Here is a 15449-nt window from a genome sequence, read left to right on the forward strand (position 1 = left end):
AGTGTGGAACTTGGCAAAACAGAGGTGGAAACATAAATAAGGAGAAGATGCAAAAGACAGGGGGGCAAGAAGTGGTAGCTAAGTTTTTTGGAAACAATATATAAGCTGGACCTGGACTGGTTGACAGACTTTGGAAGTTGGCCAGAGGCAAGTGAGGGGAAAAGGAACAGATTGAGCACCTGGTAGAAAAGCATTCTTTCATCCCATTTAGTTGTTGACTAAATTCAGCCCATTTAGTCAACAACTTTTTAGTGCCAGGCAGTTGCTGTGTGTAGAAGTGAACAGAACAAACAAGCACGGAGGTCTGTGCTGACTGCAGCCAGGGACCCCAGAAGAGGACAGGAATGAGCCGGGACAAGAGAGCTGGGCCCTACTGGAGAGGTCTACCAGTTACAGCTCCCCCATTCCCATACTATCAACAGAGGCTGGAAAGAGAAGGCCTGGGCCCTGTGTCCCCCACTGCCTTCCCACAGGTACTCTAGCCCACAGGCTGACTGGTGCCTCCGTACCTGCTTCTCAGTATCTGCTTCAGCTTTCATGGTGAGGAACAGGGTTCTTTGTGGACTGGGAGAGAAGCGGGACATACAGCCCAGAGCCTGATATAACCATAACTTGCCTTACTAACTTCCTTAAATCTACCCAGGGGACCTATTAGCTCTGTTGAAAAAGTGCTGAGGGGAAAGAAAATGGTCCTCCTCTGGCCTGAAAGCAGTCATATTAAAGGATCCAAAAAGCTGGAAATGCCCTCTTTCCTCTTATGCCCAAACATCCATCATCTCTGGTCTCAGCTGTCATGGTCATCCCCTCCCCAGTCTGATCAAGCTCTGCCAGGGCCTCACCAACTGGGCTCTGGGACCCTCAGACATGTCTCTAGTGGATAACTTCCCTGCACTTGGTTCCAGTGGGTTCGAGCCAGGGACACCCCTGCTATGATGGGAGCCCACATCCTATTGTTCTGATCTTTGCCATCATTAGAACCAATTATTTAGCATGTAAATATATACAACACCTTTCTGAAAGTTGTGAGGAGCAAGGCAAACAAACACAGAATTCTAAAATCTCAACCCTGCTAGGGATTTATCCCAAAGATACAGATGCAGTGAAATGCCGGGACACCTGCACTCCAATGTTTATAGCAGCAATGTCCACAATAGCCAAACTGTGGAAGGAGCCTCGGTGTCCATCGAAAGATGAATGGATAAAGAAGATGTGGTCTATGTATACAATGGAATATTCCTCAGCCATTAGAAACGACAAATACCCACCATTTGCTTCGACGTGGATGGAACTGGAGGGTATTATGCTGAGTGAAGTAAGTCAGAAGGAGGACAAATATTATATGGTCTCGTTCATTTGGCGAATATAAAAAATAGTGAAAAGGAATAAAGGGGAAAGGAGAGAAAATGAGTGGGAAATACCAGAGAGGAGACAGAACATGAGAGACTCCTAACTCTGGGAAATGAACAAGGGGTAGTGGAAGGGGAGGTGGGCGGGGGGTTGGGGTGACTGGGTGATGGGCACTGAGGGGGGCACTTGACGAGATGAGCACTGGATGTTATGCTATATGTTGGCAAAGTGAACTCCATAAAAAATAAATAAATAAAATACAATGAAAATTACTCTAAATAAATAAATAATAGCATTAGTTTAAAAAAATAAAATAAAATCTCAACAAAAAGGACTGTCAAGCAGAGCCTGAGGAGCTGTGTGGCAGCGGTACTGCTAAAGGAGGAAAGGGAAAAGCAATCAAGAGCATTCACCCCCCTCCAGGCTCCAGGCTGGGCATTCCCCACAATTTCTCCTCAGATGGTGGGCTGATCCAAGTCCCAAGGTCCCATGCATTTCAGCACTTGGTGCCAGACAGCCCCCTATTCACCTACAAAAAAAAAAAATGAAGTTATACCCCTGCCTCACACCATACACAAAAAATAACTCAGAAGGGATCATGGACTTAATGTAAGAGCTAAAACTATAAAACTATTAGAAGAAGGCATAGGAGTAAATCTTTATGACCTTGGCTTAGACAAACGTTTCTTAGGACACCAAAAGCAAAAATAATGTGAGGAAAGTTAAATAATCTGGACTTGGTCAAAATTAAAAACTTTTACACTGCAAATGATACCACCAAGAAAATGAAAAGCCAACCCACAGAATATAAAGGAATATTTGCAGATCATATATTTGCAGCTGATAAGGGGCTTCTAACCAGAATATATGAAGAATACTTACAACTTAATAATTAAAAGACAAATAACTCAATTTAAAAACAGGCAAAGTAAAAAAAAAAAAAAAACAGGCAAAGTATATCAACATATGTTTCTCCAAGGAAGATACACAAATAGCAACTAAGTACCTGAACAGATGCTCAACATTACTCATCAGAGAAATGCAAATCAAAACCACAATGAGATATCTATCTCACACCCACTGAGATTGCTACAAGACAGACAATAATAAGTGTTAGCAAGGGTGTGGAGAAATTATGATCCTGAACACATTGCTGGTAGGGATGCGGCCACTTGGAAAATAGTTTGGTGGTTCCTCAGAACATTAAATATAGAGTTACCATATGACCCAGCACTTCCTCTCCCAGGTACACAACCAAGAAAAATGATACCATGTCCACATACAAATTTGTGCACAGATGTTCACTGCAGCATCCGTCATATTAGCCAAAAAATTGGAACCATCCAAATGCCCATCAAGTGACGAATGGATAAACAAAAGGTGGCATATCCATACAACAAATTATTATTCAGCCATAAAAAGGAACAAAATACTTGTATGGTCTGCAACATGGATAAACCTTGAAAGCACTGTGCTAAATCTGAGAAGTCCATCACAAAAGACCCCACATTGTATGACTCCACTTACAAGAAATCTCCAGAACAGACAAGTCTATGAACAGACAAGTTAGTGGTTTGTCCAGGGCTGGGTCAGGGGGAAATGAGGAGTGACTGCTAATGGGTACAGGGTTTAACTTTGGAGGGATAAAATGTTCAAAAAGTAGATGTGATGATGGCTCTACAACTCTGTGAACATGAAATGGCTGTGTTCATTCGCTAGCACTGCCACAACAAAGTACCACAGTCTGGGTGGCTCAAAAAACAGAAATTTATTTTATGATTCTGGAGGCTAGAAGTTCAAAATCAAGGTGCCTGTAGGTTTGCTTTCTTCTGAGGACTCTCTCCTAGGTTTGTAAATGGCTGTCTTCTTCCCATGTCTTCACACGGTTCTTCCTCTGAGTGAGTCTTTGTCTTAACCTCCTCTTCTTAAAGCACACCAGTCCTATTGGATTAGGGCCCATCCCAATGACCTCATTCACCCTTAGTCACGTCTTTAAAGGTCCTATTTCCAAATACGATCCCATCTTCAGGTACAAGGGGCTAGGGCTTCAACATATAACATATCGCTGTTTTTAAAATCCCATCCACAATCCTAGATATCAGCTAGCCCTACCCTTTGTTCTACACACGTGGTACTGAGGCCCAGAGATGGAGAGCCACTTGCCCCCCTAATCACAGCTGGTCAGAGGCAGAGCTTGGGAGTAGAATTCACAGCTGCTACTACAAGTCTGGTGCTCTTTCTACTATATCCTCCTTCTACCTGAACCTCTAGGGATCATAAACTAAACAGACAATGATGGGAAAAGTAAGAGAACTTTAAGAAAAATGCCTAAGAACTTAGATCATGTGCAATTAAGAAGTAAATATGCTCCATGGCTTGTGGGAAAGGGGGCAGACAGCAGAGCTCTGAAGAGGCCCTGGGAGAGACGCACACAGTGCCAGCAGAGTCTGTGAGCAAATTCTACATTAATTCTGTATCTGCTGTGTGCCATGTGAAATAGGAGCTTGTTCCTGAGCAAGATGTGCTTTACAGAAGAGTTGGCACTTTAGCCAATCCTTGAAGAACGGGCCCAATTCCACCGGGTGAGGGTTTTCCAAGCAAAAGAACCATGTGACCAAAGGCAGGTAATTTCCAGACCTGTTCAGGAAATAGCAAGTTGGCCAGAGCAACGGAAGCATATGCTTTGTACAAGGAACAGTGGGGGATTACAAAGCAAAGGTAGGCTGAGGTCAGATCCTAGAGAGCTTTGCATGCTACGCTTAGAAGCATGGACTTGAGATAAGTAACAGGGAACCACTGAAGTTTCCGGGACAAAAGTGAGCATCACCCGAGGAGCGCTCAGGAAAGGTGCCACCACCCTGGCCAGCACAGAGCCTGGGAGGCCACTTCAATAGCTCTTGTGTGAAGCATTCACAGGACAGGAGAGGATGGCAACAAGCATGGTTGATGAGAAGAAGCCAATGGGATGTGGGGAAGCAGAGAGCTCCCTGTTTCTAGGGGAGCTCTCTCCAATTTATCTTAATTAGACTTGGGAAAGCGAGAAGTTGAGGCAAGCAAGAAGAGGAGGGAACTCTGCAGGCACTGAAAAGCCGCCAACTCCCAGAGCCCATGTTGTGATCCGGTGCTGACAGCCCTTCATCTTTTCTATGGTGGGTTTTCTTTTCTTTCTTTCTTTTTTCTTTTCTTTTTTTTTTTTTTTTTTTTTTTTAGGAGCTTAAGGGAGGGGTGGGGAAAGGGAGAGAGACATAATGGAGTTGCTCAGTAACAAAAGCCCTGATGCATTTCTACTCTTTTTCTCCTCGGGGTGTGCTAGTCCACTGGCACCCTATAATCCTAGGGGATGTGAGACACAGCGCGTACCTTACTGTTGCAGTGCAGACAGCAGGGGCACCTACCCACCAGTGGCTGCCAAGCACCCCCTGATCAGGGAGAGGAAGGAAGAGCCCAGAAACAGACATGGAGGATGGGAAAGACAGCATGAGAGTTTGAGAGAATCCTCAGTTTGAGTCCTGGGTGTGTTTCCCTTTCCAGCTTTGTGACCTTGCATCAGACACTTCCCCTCCCTAGGTCTGGGTTTCCTAGTCTTCATTGACACCAACAGCCACTACCAATTATTCAGGCTCTACTATGCGCCAGGGGCTGTTTCAGGCTTTTATCCCTTACAAAAAACCCTATGAAGTAAGTATTTGTTTCCCCATTTTACAGGTGGAGAAACTGGGGTCCAGAAGTTTAGTAGATTAGTCAAGGTCAGAAAGCTATGCTGAAACCCAGATCTGTTGAGCTTAAAAACCCCCATTTTTAAACCATATCACATTTAATGCGACTCAAGTGGAAACAATAAAGCCTGCTCTTCCCTCCCTCATCAGCTTGCTATGAAGCTCAGGGGAGAGAATTCACTCTCAGAACAGCAAGGGTAAAATTTGTCTCTGTTGACATGCTAGTTACTTCAGGCCCAAACGTATTGGCCCTCAAGTCAACTAGAACTCACTTTCACTCAGGCCCTAGCCCCAGGCCCTCCTCCTACAGAAAGTCCTCCAACTACCTAGTCTTCCACCACGCTGGCCCACCGTCACTTCCTCCATGGTGCTCTCAGTCCCTAGATTGCACTGGGCCCCTAGAAGCAAAGCCCAGGTCTCCCCTGGGTTCCAGACTCTAAGAGTCTACCATTATCAGGAGATGGTGCGTATCCCCATAAGTTCCCTCACTCCTGACCACTGGGTCTCCCACTGCAGCTGCCCCTCACTCACCCCAATCCTAGAGGAGATTACATGAGAGGACGAGGATAAAATATCCAGCGCAGTGCCCGGTACCAAGAGGGTCGTAATCTTCACAGCTGTTCACAAGATCTGGGCCCAGGCACCACACAACCTTTTGACTCTTCAAAATCATGTTCCCTTCCCCGGGGTAGTCATCACATGCCAAACCTACACCCAGACAAACATCCTGATGCTCCTGACACAAGCTGGGAAGGACCTCGACCTATTATTAATAGAGGAAAATTGGATCTGACATTGTCAGAGATCTGAAACCTCCCAGCTGAGGGAAGCTTTGTTTTTTTTAATAAATAATAAATAACTCAGGGTGTTTATTTCCCAAGCAAGTCGTACATCTTAAGTGTCACTAGGCTCACATGTCAAGGCTGTCATCTAGAGAAACCATGGAGTGATGCTGGCGTCTTCAAGTCCCCTCTCCTTCCCAAAGAGCTCCAAGAACCTCAAACGGATCCTCCTTCATCTTCTCTACAGCCCTCAGAGGGAGAGGGCCCCGGCGACTCTGCCTCCAGTGTGCCTACAATAAATACTTGCTAACTGCCCAAGGGGGATGATTTTCCTTACTTGCACAGATTGGAAGATGGAAAAAAGTCAATTTCCTCAGCACCCACCTAATCTAATTTTCCCCGTTCCGACTCTGCCTCAAGCCCTCTCTCACTGGAGACCTACCTCCTCATACAGACCTTGCTGGAGGGAAGAAAAAAGTAAGCTATGGCCTCTCACTCAAGACAGACCAATCGACACAGACACCCTATCTCATTGTTGCCCAGAGCAACGTGCAGAGAGTAAGTGACCATCTCCCAAACCCTTACAACAGAACCAACGGTCCCTGGCCAGGTGCTTCCAGAGCAATCTGTCTTCCAGCTCACTGGGGGCTCCAGTCATGTCATGCTCCATCCTGTCATGCTCCATCCTGTCATGCTGTGTGCAAGTTGTTCCCCTCTCCACGATTTTTACTAATTGTACAGCTTTATGTTCCTCGTACCCTCCCCCGAAGGGCCCAGCACAACTGACCCCTAACACATACAGCAAGGCTAACAATCTAGCTCCCTAAGCTACAGGTGTATTTTGTTGATCCGTACCAAGTTTTTTAATTTTTTTTAATTAGTTGCCAATAATTAAAAATCAGATTTTACCCCCAAATCAGGCATTCATGCTTCCTTTCAAAACCGGAAGATCTGGCACTACCAGGTTCATATTCTGGTGTGGTAACCCGAGCAGGTACAGGGTAGCAAGTCTTCAGTCTGTTGTAGACCCTGGCCCACATCCCTCCTCTGAGCTGGCAGCTTTGCACACACTTTAGTTGCATATAGTTCAATGGATGAGCTTGCGGTCATTTTGGGCTACAAGATCCCTGAGGGTTAGAGTTGGATCTATTTCTCATCCTTTCAATGGGACCAGGTGGAGGCGTGAGCTTAGAGAATTACCCAAGTTGTTAAAACTACCTAGTCCAAATCCATGTACCCAGGCCAGCAGGCTTCAGAGCCAGAGCTACAACAGAAATGCAGAGTTACTAGCCTTTAAAACTCTGCTACCTAACTCACTTCCAAAGCCAGTCTGTAAGGCTAGACTGAGACCAAGATCTGAGCTAAATCCCATGGCTGCTCTCAGGCACCTGACTTCCGACAGGCAGTTAACAGCCCAGAATGAGATCTTCCATTACTCTAGGAAAGAATGCCTGGCTTCTTGACTCATCCTAGACAATAATACAAAAGGGGGAGATAGAAAGAGAGGGTAGGAATGAGAGGAACAGGAGCCACATCAGTAGACACACACACACACACACACACACACACACACACACACACATATATATATATATATATTCTGCTGTAATACATTGCTGTGTATCACTGCATTAGTATTAGCTCAGTCAAAAAAGTGTGAACAAACTAAATGTTCAACAATGGGAAAGTTGATAAATACTCGGTGATTACTATGTAGGCACTTAAAAGACTAATTGTGATGATTATGTAGCTCATAGTAGGATATTAAAGCAAAGAGAATGCAAAACTCTATCTCCACTATGACTATAATCATGTGAAGATCATGCCTGCAAGTAAATGCAAACTAAAGGCATCCTAGAAGATGGAAAGTGGATTTGTCATGGTGGCAGGTTTTTCCTCTCTCTCATTCCTTTGATTTGTACTCTTATTGTACAGCATTAGTTCTATGAGAAGTATTGGTTTCTGAGCGTCCAACCTGCTCCTGACCCTCAAACAAGCTAGCACAAATCTAAAACCAGATGATGAGGAAGGTTAGGTGGAGAATGTCTCCTGCACTCACTCAGGGCCTTCTGGGAGTCCCACAGGGGCAGGCACAAGGCAGAGGATTTGCCACAAATCAGCCTGCAGGGTTGGGGGGACACTCCCTGTGCCTCCTCCACCACACGTACAGCATGAAAGGAAGCTCAGCTCTCCTCACTGAAGGGCTATCTGCCAGGACCCCCTGCATGCTTGTGTGGCCCTCTACGGCTCTGTCACCCAGCCGGGGTTTCAGAGCTCCCCATCTTCTGGACACTTCCAGAAAGGAGCAGGCTCCCAGGGCTCCAGGCCAGAAGCAGCCACACCAGCAGTCCCATCCCTCACCCCTCTGCAATACATGTTTTGTCATATCCATTGCTGGGGACTTCGGAACCAGTCCGGGGAAGAGGCTGCGGGCTGAGGGAAGCAGAGCATCAAGACAGGGGGACCGCCAGAGCACCCCCTAAAAAGGAGGAGGCCTACCATGGCATCAAGCCAACCCTCCCAAGAGCCCAGGGAAGGCAAGGGAGGGACTGAGTGTGGGCACCGCGTGGACAACCAAAAGACGTGGCCCCACAGCGGCCTCCTGGCGACCAGGTGCTGAGCGGCTAGGAGGTAGCAGCTGCCTCATTGTAAGCGGTAACAGAGAGCCGGTGCCTCAGAAAACAGAACGAGACACATTCTCACATATACTTTCCAAGCTGATCAGACTCCCCAGGGACAGATTTCCTGCTACGGATTCCCCCTGGGACCAAGAGAGAGCCGGAGGAAGGAAAAAACCTTCTAGAGAAATCAAACCCCGAATCCAGCAGGGCATCCCATTTTCAGGGAAATTCACTTATATTCAATTGTTGGGCTTTTACTTTTCAATTCCAAAAACTGGCTTCTTAAAAAAGAAAAAAAAAAAAGGTGGGGGTGGGGAAGAGGGAGGGAGGCATTCATTGCCACCCTATCCTCTTCAGTGTCTGGGGTTCACAGAGGGAGTCCCCGGGAACAGGGCCACAGTTCTGACAAGCAAGGGCAGGAAGAGGGCAGCCCAGCTGGTCAGGTCAGTAAGCCCCTCAAAGGGCATCTGCAAGCCCGGTGCCTGCCCAGCTGGTGGCATCTGCTGGAGGGGAGGTGGCGGGGAAGGGCAGGAGGGCCAACAGGGACAGCACCGACTGGGCAGCAGGCAGCCAGCCCCTCCTCCTGTAAGCAATCCCCACCCCAGGGTTATTTCCAGGCACTTTTTCCTGTGAGAAAAGAATGGGAGGCATGCAGGCCAGCCATTCCCCAAATCCACCCCACCACAGCTCCGTGCCCAATTACGTCCAGTTGGGGGGGGGGGGGGGGCAGCTCTCCAGAGCCTGTAATCAGCAAATCCGTTTAAGAAATGCAAACTGGCAGCCAGAAACGAGTGACATAGGTAATGCGAGAGAAGCCTCCCCTAAAGCTGAATGCACGCATGCTCACAGGCTCTGCGGGTGTGTGGGAGCGTGCGCTGGCCACGCCAGGCTCTACAAACCACATGGAAAGGTGGCCAGAGACACTCCTGGACTTTTATAGCTCTTCGGGGACCTGATCTCCAGGAAGTGCTAGCAACTGCAATCCAATTGTGTCCCTGGCTAGAGAAGCCGGCTAGAGACTGGGGACTGCAGAGGGAGGAAGAACTTCATTGGGAAAAAATGTTAGAGTTGAATGTCGAGCCGGAAGGACAAAGGCTTGGGTGAAGGAGGCTTACCAGGCAATAAGGCATTCTGAGTGCTCCAGCAATCTGCATGGGGCTGTGCAGGGAGTATGGGGCTCATCTGGGGATTTAACTCCCTAGAGCCAGGCCAGGGCAGGGTGAGGATGGGGGAGTGCATGCTCTCCTGTGGGGCCTGGAGCCTGGCACCCTGAATCAGCCCTTCACGGATCGAGGGATCCAGCTAAGGACAGCCCCCAGCCAGACGGAGGACTCAGAAAGTTGAGGCCAAAGAAACATGCTGTCTTCACTTAAGAGAACAAATAAAACCGTGGAGAGGAAAAGCTAGCATTTATTAAGCACCTAGTGTAGACCAAGTGCACAATATCTCTAATTCTAAGAACTTGTGGCAACGTGGGTATATTATTCTAATATTACAGACAAAAAAAAATCGAGAAAGCCAGGAGATTCACATCAGCCACATGGCTGGAACCAAGGTTAATGCCACACCACGCTCCAGATACACCACACTTCAGTGGGGGGGGCGGGGGGGAGGCGGGAAGGGGGCATGTCATATCCAGTTTTCCCCAAAGCAAATCCTCCCCATCCCTGACCACCCCCCTTCCCCCCACCCCCACCCCAGAACACCATCACTGCTGCCTTCACCGCTGTCTGGCTCACTGGGTGGCCTTAGGCAAGCCGCTGAGTCTTTCTGGGCATCGGCTGCCCGGCTGCCCCCGTGTAAAAATAAGGGGATGTCGGGAGGCCTGGGTGGCTCAGCAGTTGGGCGCCTGCCTTTGGCTCAGGTCATGATCCCAGGACCCAGGATCAAGTCCCACATCAGGCTCCCTGCATGAAGCCTACTTCTTCCTCTGCCTATGTCTCTGCCTCTCTCTCTCTCTCTTCTGTGTCTCTGATGTATAAGTAAATAAATCTTAAAAAAAAAAAAAAAGAATAAGGGGATGTCTAAGACATTTGAGAAGGCTCCTTCCTGTTCACAAAGGCACAGAAAGGGTAAGTCAGCCACAGCCCTGGCAGAGAGACTGAAACAGGTGAAGAGGCCTTCAACACAGTTCTCTGAATCCTAGCTAAAAGCTGTAGCTCCCAGTGAAGATGTGCAACACCCCACCTTTCATACCTTACTATCATTGTTAGCCTTGTGTTCTCGCCTGCCTCCCCAACAGACTGTGCACTCCCTCGGAGAAGGACACCCCACCAAATTCTGCCTGCACCCCTCTGCCTACAGCTGCATCTGGCACGCCACAGACACTCGTTCAGTGTCAGCTGGTTGAATGAGTGAGTCGATGAATGAATGCATGAGCAAATGCTCCTCGGAGCCAGGCACGCTTCAGAAGGAAGCACTTACAAGAATCTGTTTACCAGAATTCTCCTCAGAGGTAGAAAAGTTGGACCTTCCCAAAACCTAACTCTGCACTGAAATCATCTGGAGATCCTGTCAAAATACATATTCCTGCCCCACTCCCAGAGTTTCAGACTCCGAAGATCCGGGCTGGGGGCCCAGGAGTCTGAATTATTAAAAAGCTCCCCAGATGTCTCTAACTCAACGCCAGGTCTGGAAGCACTGATGTATATTACTTGGCTAACACCCCCTTCAGTCCTGCTCTGGGACCGGATGAAGCTAAGAAATGGAAAAAAAAAAAAAAAGTGACTCTCTCCTAGAGGCTCTTTTCCAAAGAGCTCACACCAACTTTTAATGCCATGGTGCTGTCACCTGTTGCCCTGAAACAGGGTGCCAAAGCTTCTCCCCATTCTGTAGGCTAACAAACTGAGGTATGTCCAAGAAAGACTATTAATTACTCTTTTCATTCTTCTTCTGAGCTCCAGGAGAATGCAGGGGTATTTCCGCTTTCAAGGGCCCAGCGAAATATCAAGAGAGAGAGAACAAAGCCAGGCACACGCTTGGCCACAGGACTGACATCTCTACGCCTCCTGTCCAGATGTATAGGACAACACATACTGTTGTTTGATGGTCACATACCCCCAGGCACCCTAAACACAGAGCCTCTCTGGTGTTAGACCATCAGGCGAAAGAGAGCCCCACGCCCTTTATCTCAGGCCTGCCCTGGAAGTACAGGGAACGCCGTTCACTTATTCATTCATGAAAATTCCAGGACACCTAAGATGTGCCAAGCAGGGGAGAAGGTTAGGAAGGTGCTGCATCACAAGCGGAGATAAAGGAAGAACACAGCAATTCCTATTCTTCTCAGTAAAAGGAGCAGCCCTCCTGGGGGACAAACACTAGCCGGCTGAAAACTGAGCCGCCCACAGCCCACTGGTCTACCCAGCAGTGGGCCAGCCTCTTGAACTGGAGACACCTCTTAGAGGCAGGAGCCCAAGGCACCTCAGCGGGACATGCCTGAGAGGCCCCCTCTTCCCTCATCTTCCTCCTTCCAGCCAGCCTGGGATGAGATTGATGGAGCCGGGACAGCTGCAGCGGTGGGAGGGAGTAGGGGGGACAACAGCTGGACAGAGGGAGGGCCCTTCCCCCGCTGGAGCTGGCGAGCTGGCGAGGAAGGAGAGGACAGGTCCCCTCTGTGTGCTCCTCCTTCAGGAGTGGAATGTGAGCCTTTGGCCCCCCTCTGGCCTTGCCCTCCCCTCCCCCCACCTCTCCTGGTCTCCAGGCAGGCAGGTGTCCCCGGATGCCACAAATAACAGGCCACAGAGTGGCTTGGCTGCATATGCGAGGCCTCTCGGAGCAGGCAGCACCATGCTGCCATGGCCCACACTCCCTGCAAACATTCTGCACTCCTCCACCCACGTGGGACCCAAGGCCCTCTACCCCCAGCTCTCCCACAGTGCCCCCAAGAGGGCCCAGGGTCCTGACCCCTCACCCAACGTGCTAGAAGGCAGTGCAGTGACCTACAATGTGGAGTGCTGGCCTGTCAGTGGACACGGATTGTGTCACAAATTCAGCGTGGGACTCTTAACAGCCTTGGGATCAGTTCCAGTTCTACTAAAAAGCTTCATGACTTTGACTTCTGGTTGCCTTGTCTGCAAAATGAGGATGATAATATCTACTATACGGAGCAGTTCTTCTAAGTAGAGGAACCACATCCCAGTCCATGACAGGTACCAATATATGATGGGCCTCAGTTTGTTCATTTGTCAAATGAGCAGGGGAGCCTAGATGGTCTATCAGGGCTCTCTGGCACCTATAATAAAACTGACTCAGCCTTCTGGCCAACAACCCTGGGATGTATCCCCTTCATCCCTTTTCTCTAGAGAGAATCGCTGCTCAGAATACCTTCCTGCATCCCACAGTTTCTCCCAGATGCATCAGGACCTAAGGCTTCTCCCCTCCCATTCCCCCTTCCAGGCCCGACAACTCAATCTCCGAATGTGCCCAGGCCAGACTCCTAAGGACCAGCCCTTCATCTGCCAAGCCATGTCCCCCATAAATACATAACCCATTCACGTAGTTCAGTCATTGCCTACCAAGGGGCAAATTACTCCCTCCTGACCCATGTCATACCAAAGGTGACCCACCGGTGATGTAGCCACAGTGTCGGTGCAAACTGTTGGTACAGAATAGTACTGTCCAATGTGGCAAACTCTAGCAACATGTGGCCACTTAAATTTAAATTAATTAAAACCAAATAAAATTTTAAAATGCAGTTCCTCAGGCACACTAAGCCACATTTCCAATGCTCGGCAGCAACGTGTAACTAGTCACTGCTCTACCGGACCATACAGAATAGAACATCCCCATTGTGACAGCACTGGTCCAGAAGATGCTCTCAAGCTGGAGGCAGAACAGGCCCCAGGTGGCTCAGATTGACTCTGGAAGGGGGTAGAGAATGAGGGGAGGGCAATCCTCGGGGAGGAGGGGCCATTTCCCCATCGCTTCAGTGGACCAGGATGAGGGCTCTGCAGGCCCACCAACCCAGGGCAGGGCCCCCCAGGGAGGGCTCCCCGGCCCCAACACCTGGCAGGATGCACAGGCAGCTGTCACACCACGCTTCATTTTTGGGATGCATGGGACGCCCGTCATTCTCTCCAGCCCCTGGCAGACTCCCTGGCCTTTCCTAGCTCATAAGCTATACCTCGTTTCAGAGTAGGGAAGTGGTGCCACCCTCCAGCCAGCCAGCTTCAGCTGGGGCTGGACCTACTGGAAGCCTTGGCAACTCCACATCCACCCCAGACTCAAAAATATCTGGCTGCTAGCTCAGACCGAGAAGAAGGAAGGTGAGAAAGCTAGTTTTCACCAAGCACCTCATATTCAAGGGACCCCATGAAGGTACTTTCATTTACAGTTTCCCATTTGATCTCCCCCAAAATGCTGCAAGCCAGGTATAGACGAGATAAGAATTGGAGAAGAAATGTGAACTGTGTGAGCTAGGAAGGGAGGGTCACAGTCTCAGTGCAAGCCCAGAAATGTCTGACTGCAGAGCTTACAATCTACGATCCCCTCTGTGGCTGTAGGGTCCACGGACAACCAATGAAGGGGGAGAAGCCACCCCCACTCTCCCTCCCAGGGAGTTCTCCATACTGTGAGCATGACTGTAAGGACCTTGGGCTTTCAGAGTTTCTGGCCTGAGTGAGCCCAGAATCTTGGGAAGATCTTGGCAGCGGTGAGGTGAAGAAAGGCAGTAGACAAAGCAGGTGAAGCAGGCTAAGGAAGGGGAGGTAGAAGGCAGTCGAGGGAACAGAAAAGTAAAATCATGGGAGGGGGCAGTGCACGTGGAGGCGTTTGAAAATATTCCAAGTGTCATTAGTACCTGTCTTCCTCAATTAGACGTCAGCCTCCACACAAGCAATGCCCTCGTCTGGCTCACCGCTGTGTCCCTAGCACTACCACAGCTCCTGGCACACAGCGGGTGCTCAATAAATGCCTGTTGGGAAGACAGAAGGGTGGATAGAACAACAGAATGCCAAGGGACAGGGGAGAAAGACAAAGCCTCTTCCTGCCCTTCCAGAGCCCACCACGTCCAGGAAGTTGTCCTGACCGCAGCACTAGCTGGGTTCCCAAGGGCTCTGAATGGTCTGCGGCAGCCACGCCCCCATCCCCACTCTCCTGGTGGCCAAAGGTCCTAAGTCTAGGCCACTGAGGGCTGAGAGACCGCATGCAAAGAAAGATCATGCGGTCCCATCATCTCATTGTCCAGATGAGGAGACTGAGACGAAAGAGGGGAATCCGCCTGCACAGCAGCACAACAGCAAAGTAGAGAAGTTTCTCATGACTATGCCAGCAGGAGCTAGATAACACAAGCCCGCTGCTGAGCCTTGATGCCCTATAGCTCACTTGCAGGGCCAGGCAGTGCCTGTAGCCCATCTGTCTCTCCAGCCTGCCAAAAGGCCTTCCTTCCCCTGTGTCCATGTTGATGAAACCCACGGCGGGCGACTTCAGAACATTGCACCAGGGGGAGGTTTTGCTGGCCATGGCACCAGGCCTGTAATTTCCGATTTCCCAGCCTGATAACCCTAATCGTCCGAGCCCTCTCTGCTCCAAGCCCCATGTGGTCATACATCATCTTGGCTGATGCCAGCCATGCCTTCCCCCAGCCATCTGGACAGAAAAATGAGGAAAGAGGAGGACAGGATGATTTTGGCAAAGAAAACGGATGGAAAGCTAAGGACACCTGGTCCCTACCCTCCCTGACCTCACTGTGTATGTGCCGTTGGGATGCAGCATGACGGGCATGCATCTCTCTTCCTGGGATTCAGTTACCCTATAAGGAAGTGGGAATCTTCAGTGTCAAGCTCAGCAAGATGTGTTGAGATGGGGGTTCCTTTATATCTGCTGCCAGGTATAAACAAGACGATACATAGCTAGGCAACTTCTAGGCATGGTAGGGTCCCTGTCCTGGAAGAGCTCTCAATTAAGACAATGGGTCAAGATAGGTTCACATAAAGAGCTAATTTCCAAATGAGAGCACTGGCAAATGAAGGCCACAGGGCAGGGCA

At 49.3% G+C, this 15449-nt stretch overlaps 1 protein-coding gene across 16 annotated transcripts in view; it reads right to left on the reverse strand.

The window, feature by feature from the left end:
* TSPAN9 (tetraspanin 9) overlaps positions 1 to 15449 on the reverse strand; it is a 199806-nt gene that overhangs the window by 119695 nt on the left and 64662 nt on the right. For 8 of the 16 annotated variants that reach the window (XM_049102317.1, XM_049102319.1, XM_049102318.1 and 5 more), the window contains one exon: positions 1761 to 1876. The exons of the other annotated variants lie outside the window; for them this stretch is intronic. In XM_049102317.1, the coding sequence (XP_048958274.1) occupies positions 1761 to 1842 (82 nt within the window). In that variant the 5' untranslated portion in view covers positions 1843 to 1876. The remainder of the gene's footprint in view (positions 1 to 1760; positions 1877 to 15449) is intronic. 16 annotated transcript variants of the gene reach the window in all.

The sequence above is a fragment of the Canis lupus genome, chromosome 27 (assembly GCF_003254725.2).
Source record: "Canis lupus dingo isolate Sandy chromosome 27, ASM325472v2, whole genome shotgun sequence".
NCBI classification, from domain to species: domain Eukaryota; kingdom Metazoa; phylum Chordata; class Mammalia; order Carnivora; family Canidae; genus Canis; species Canis lupus.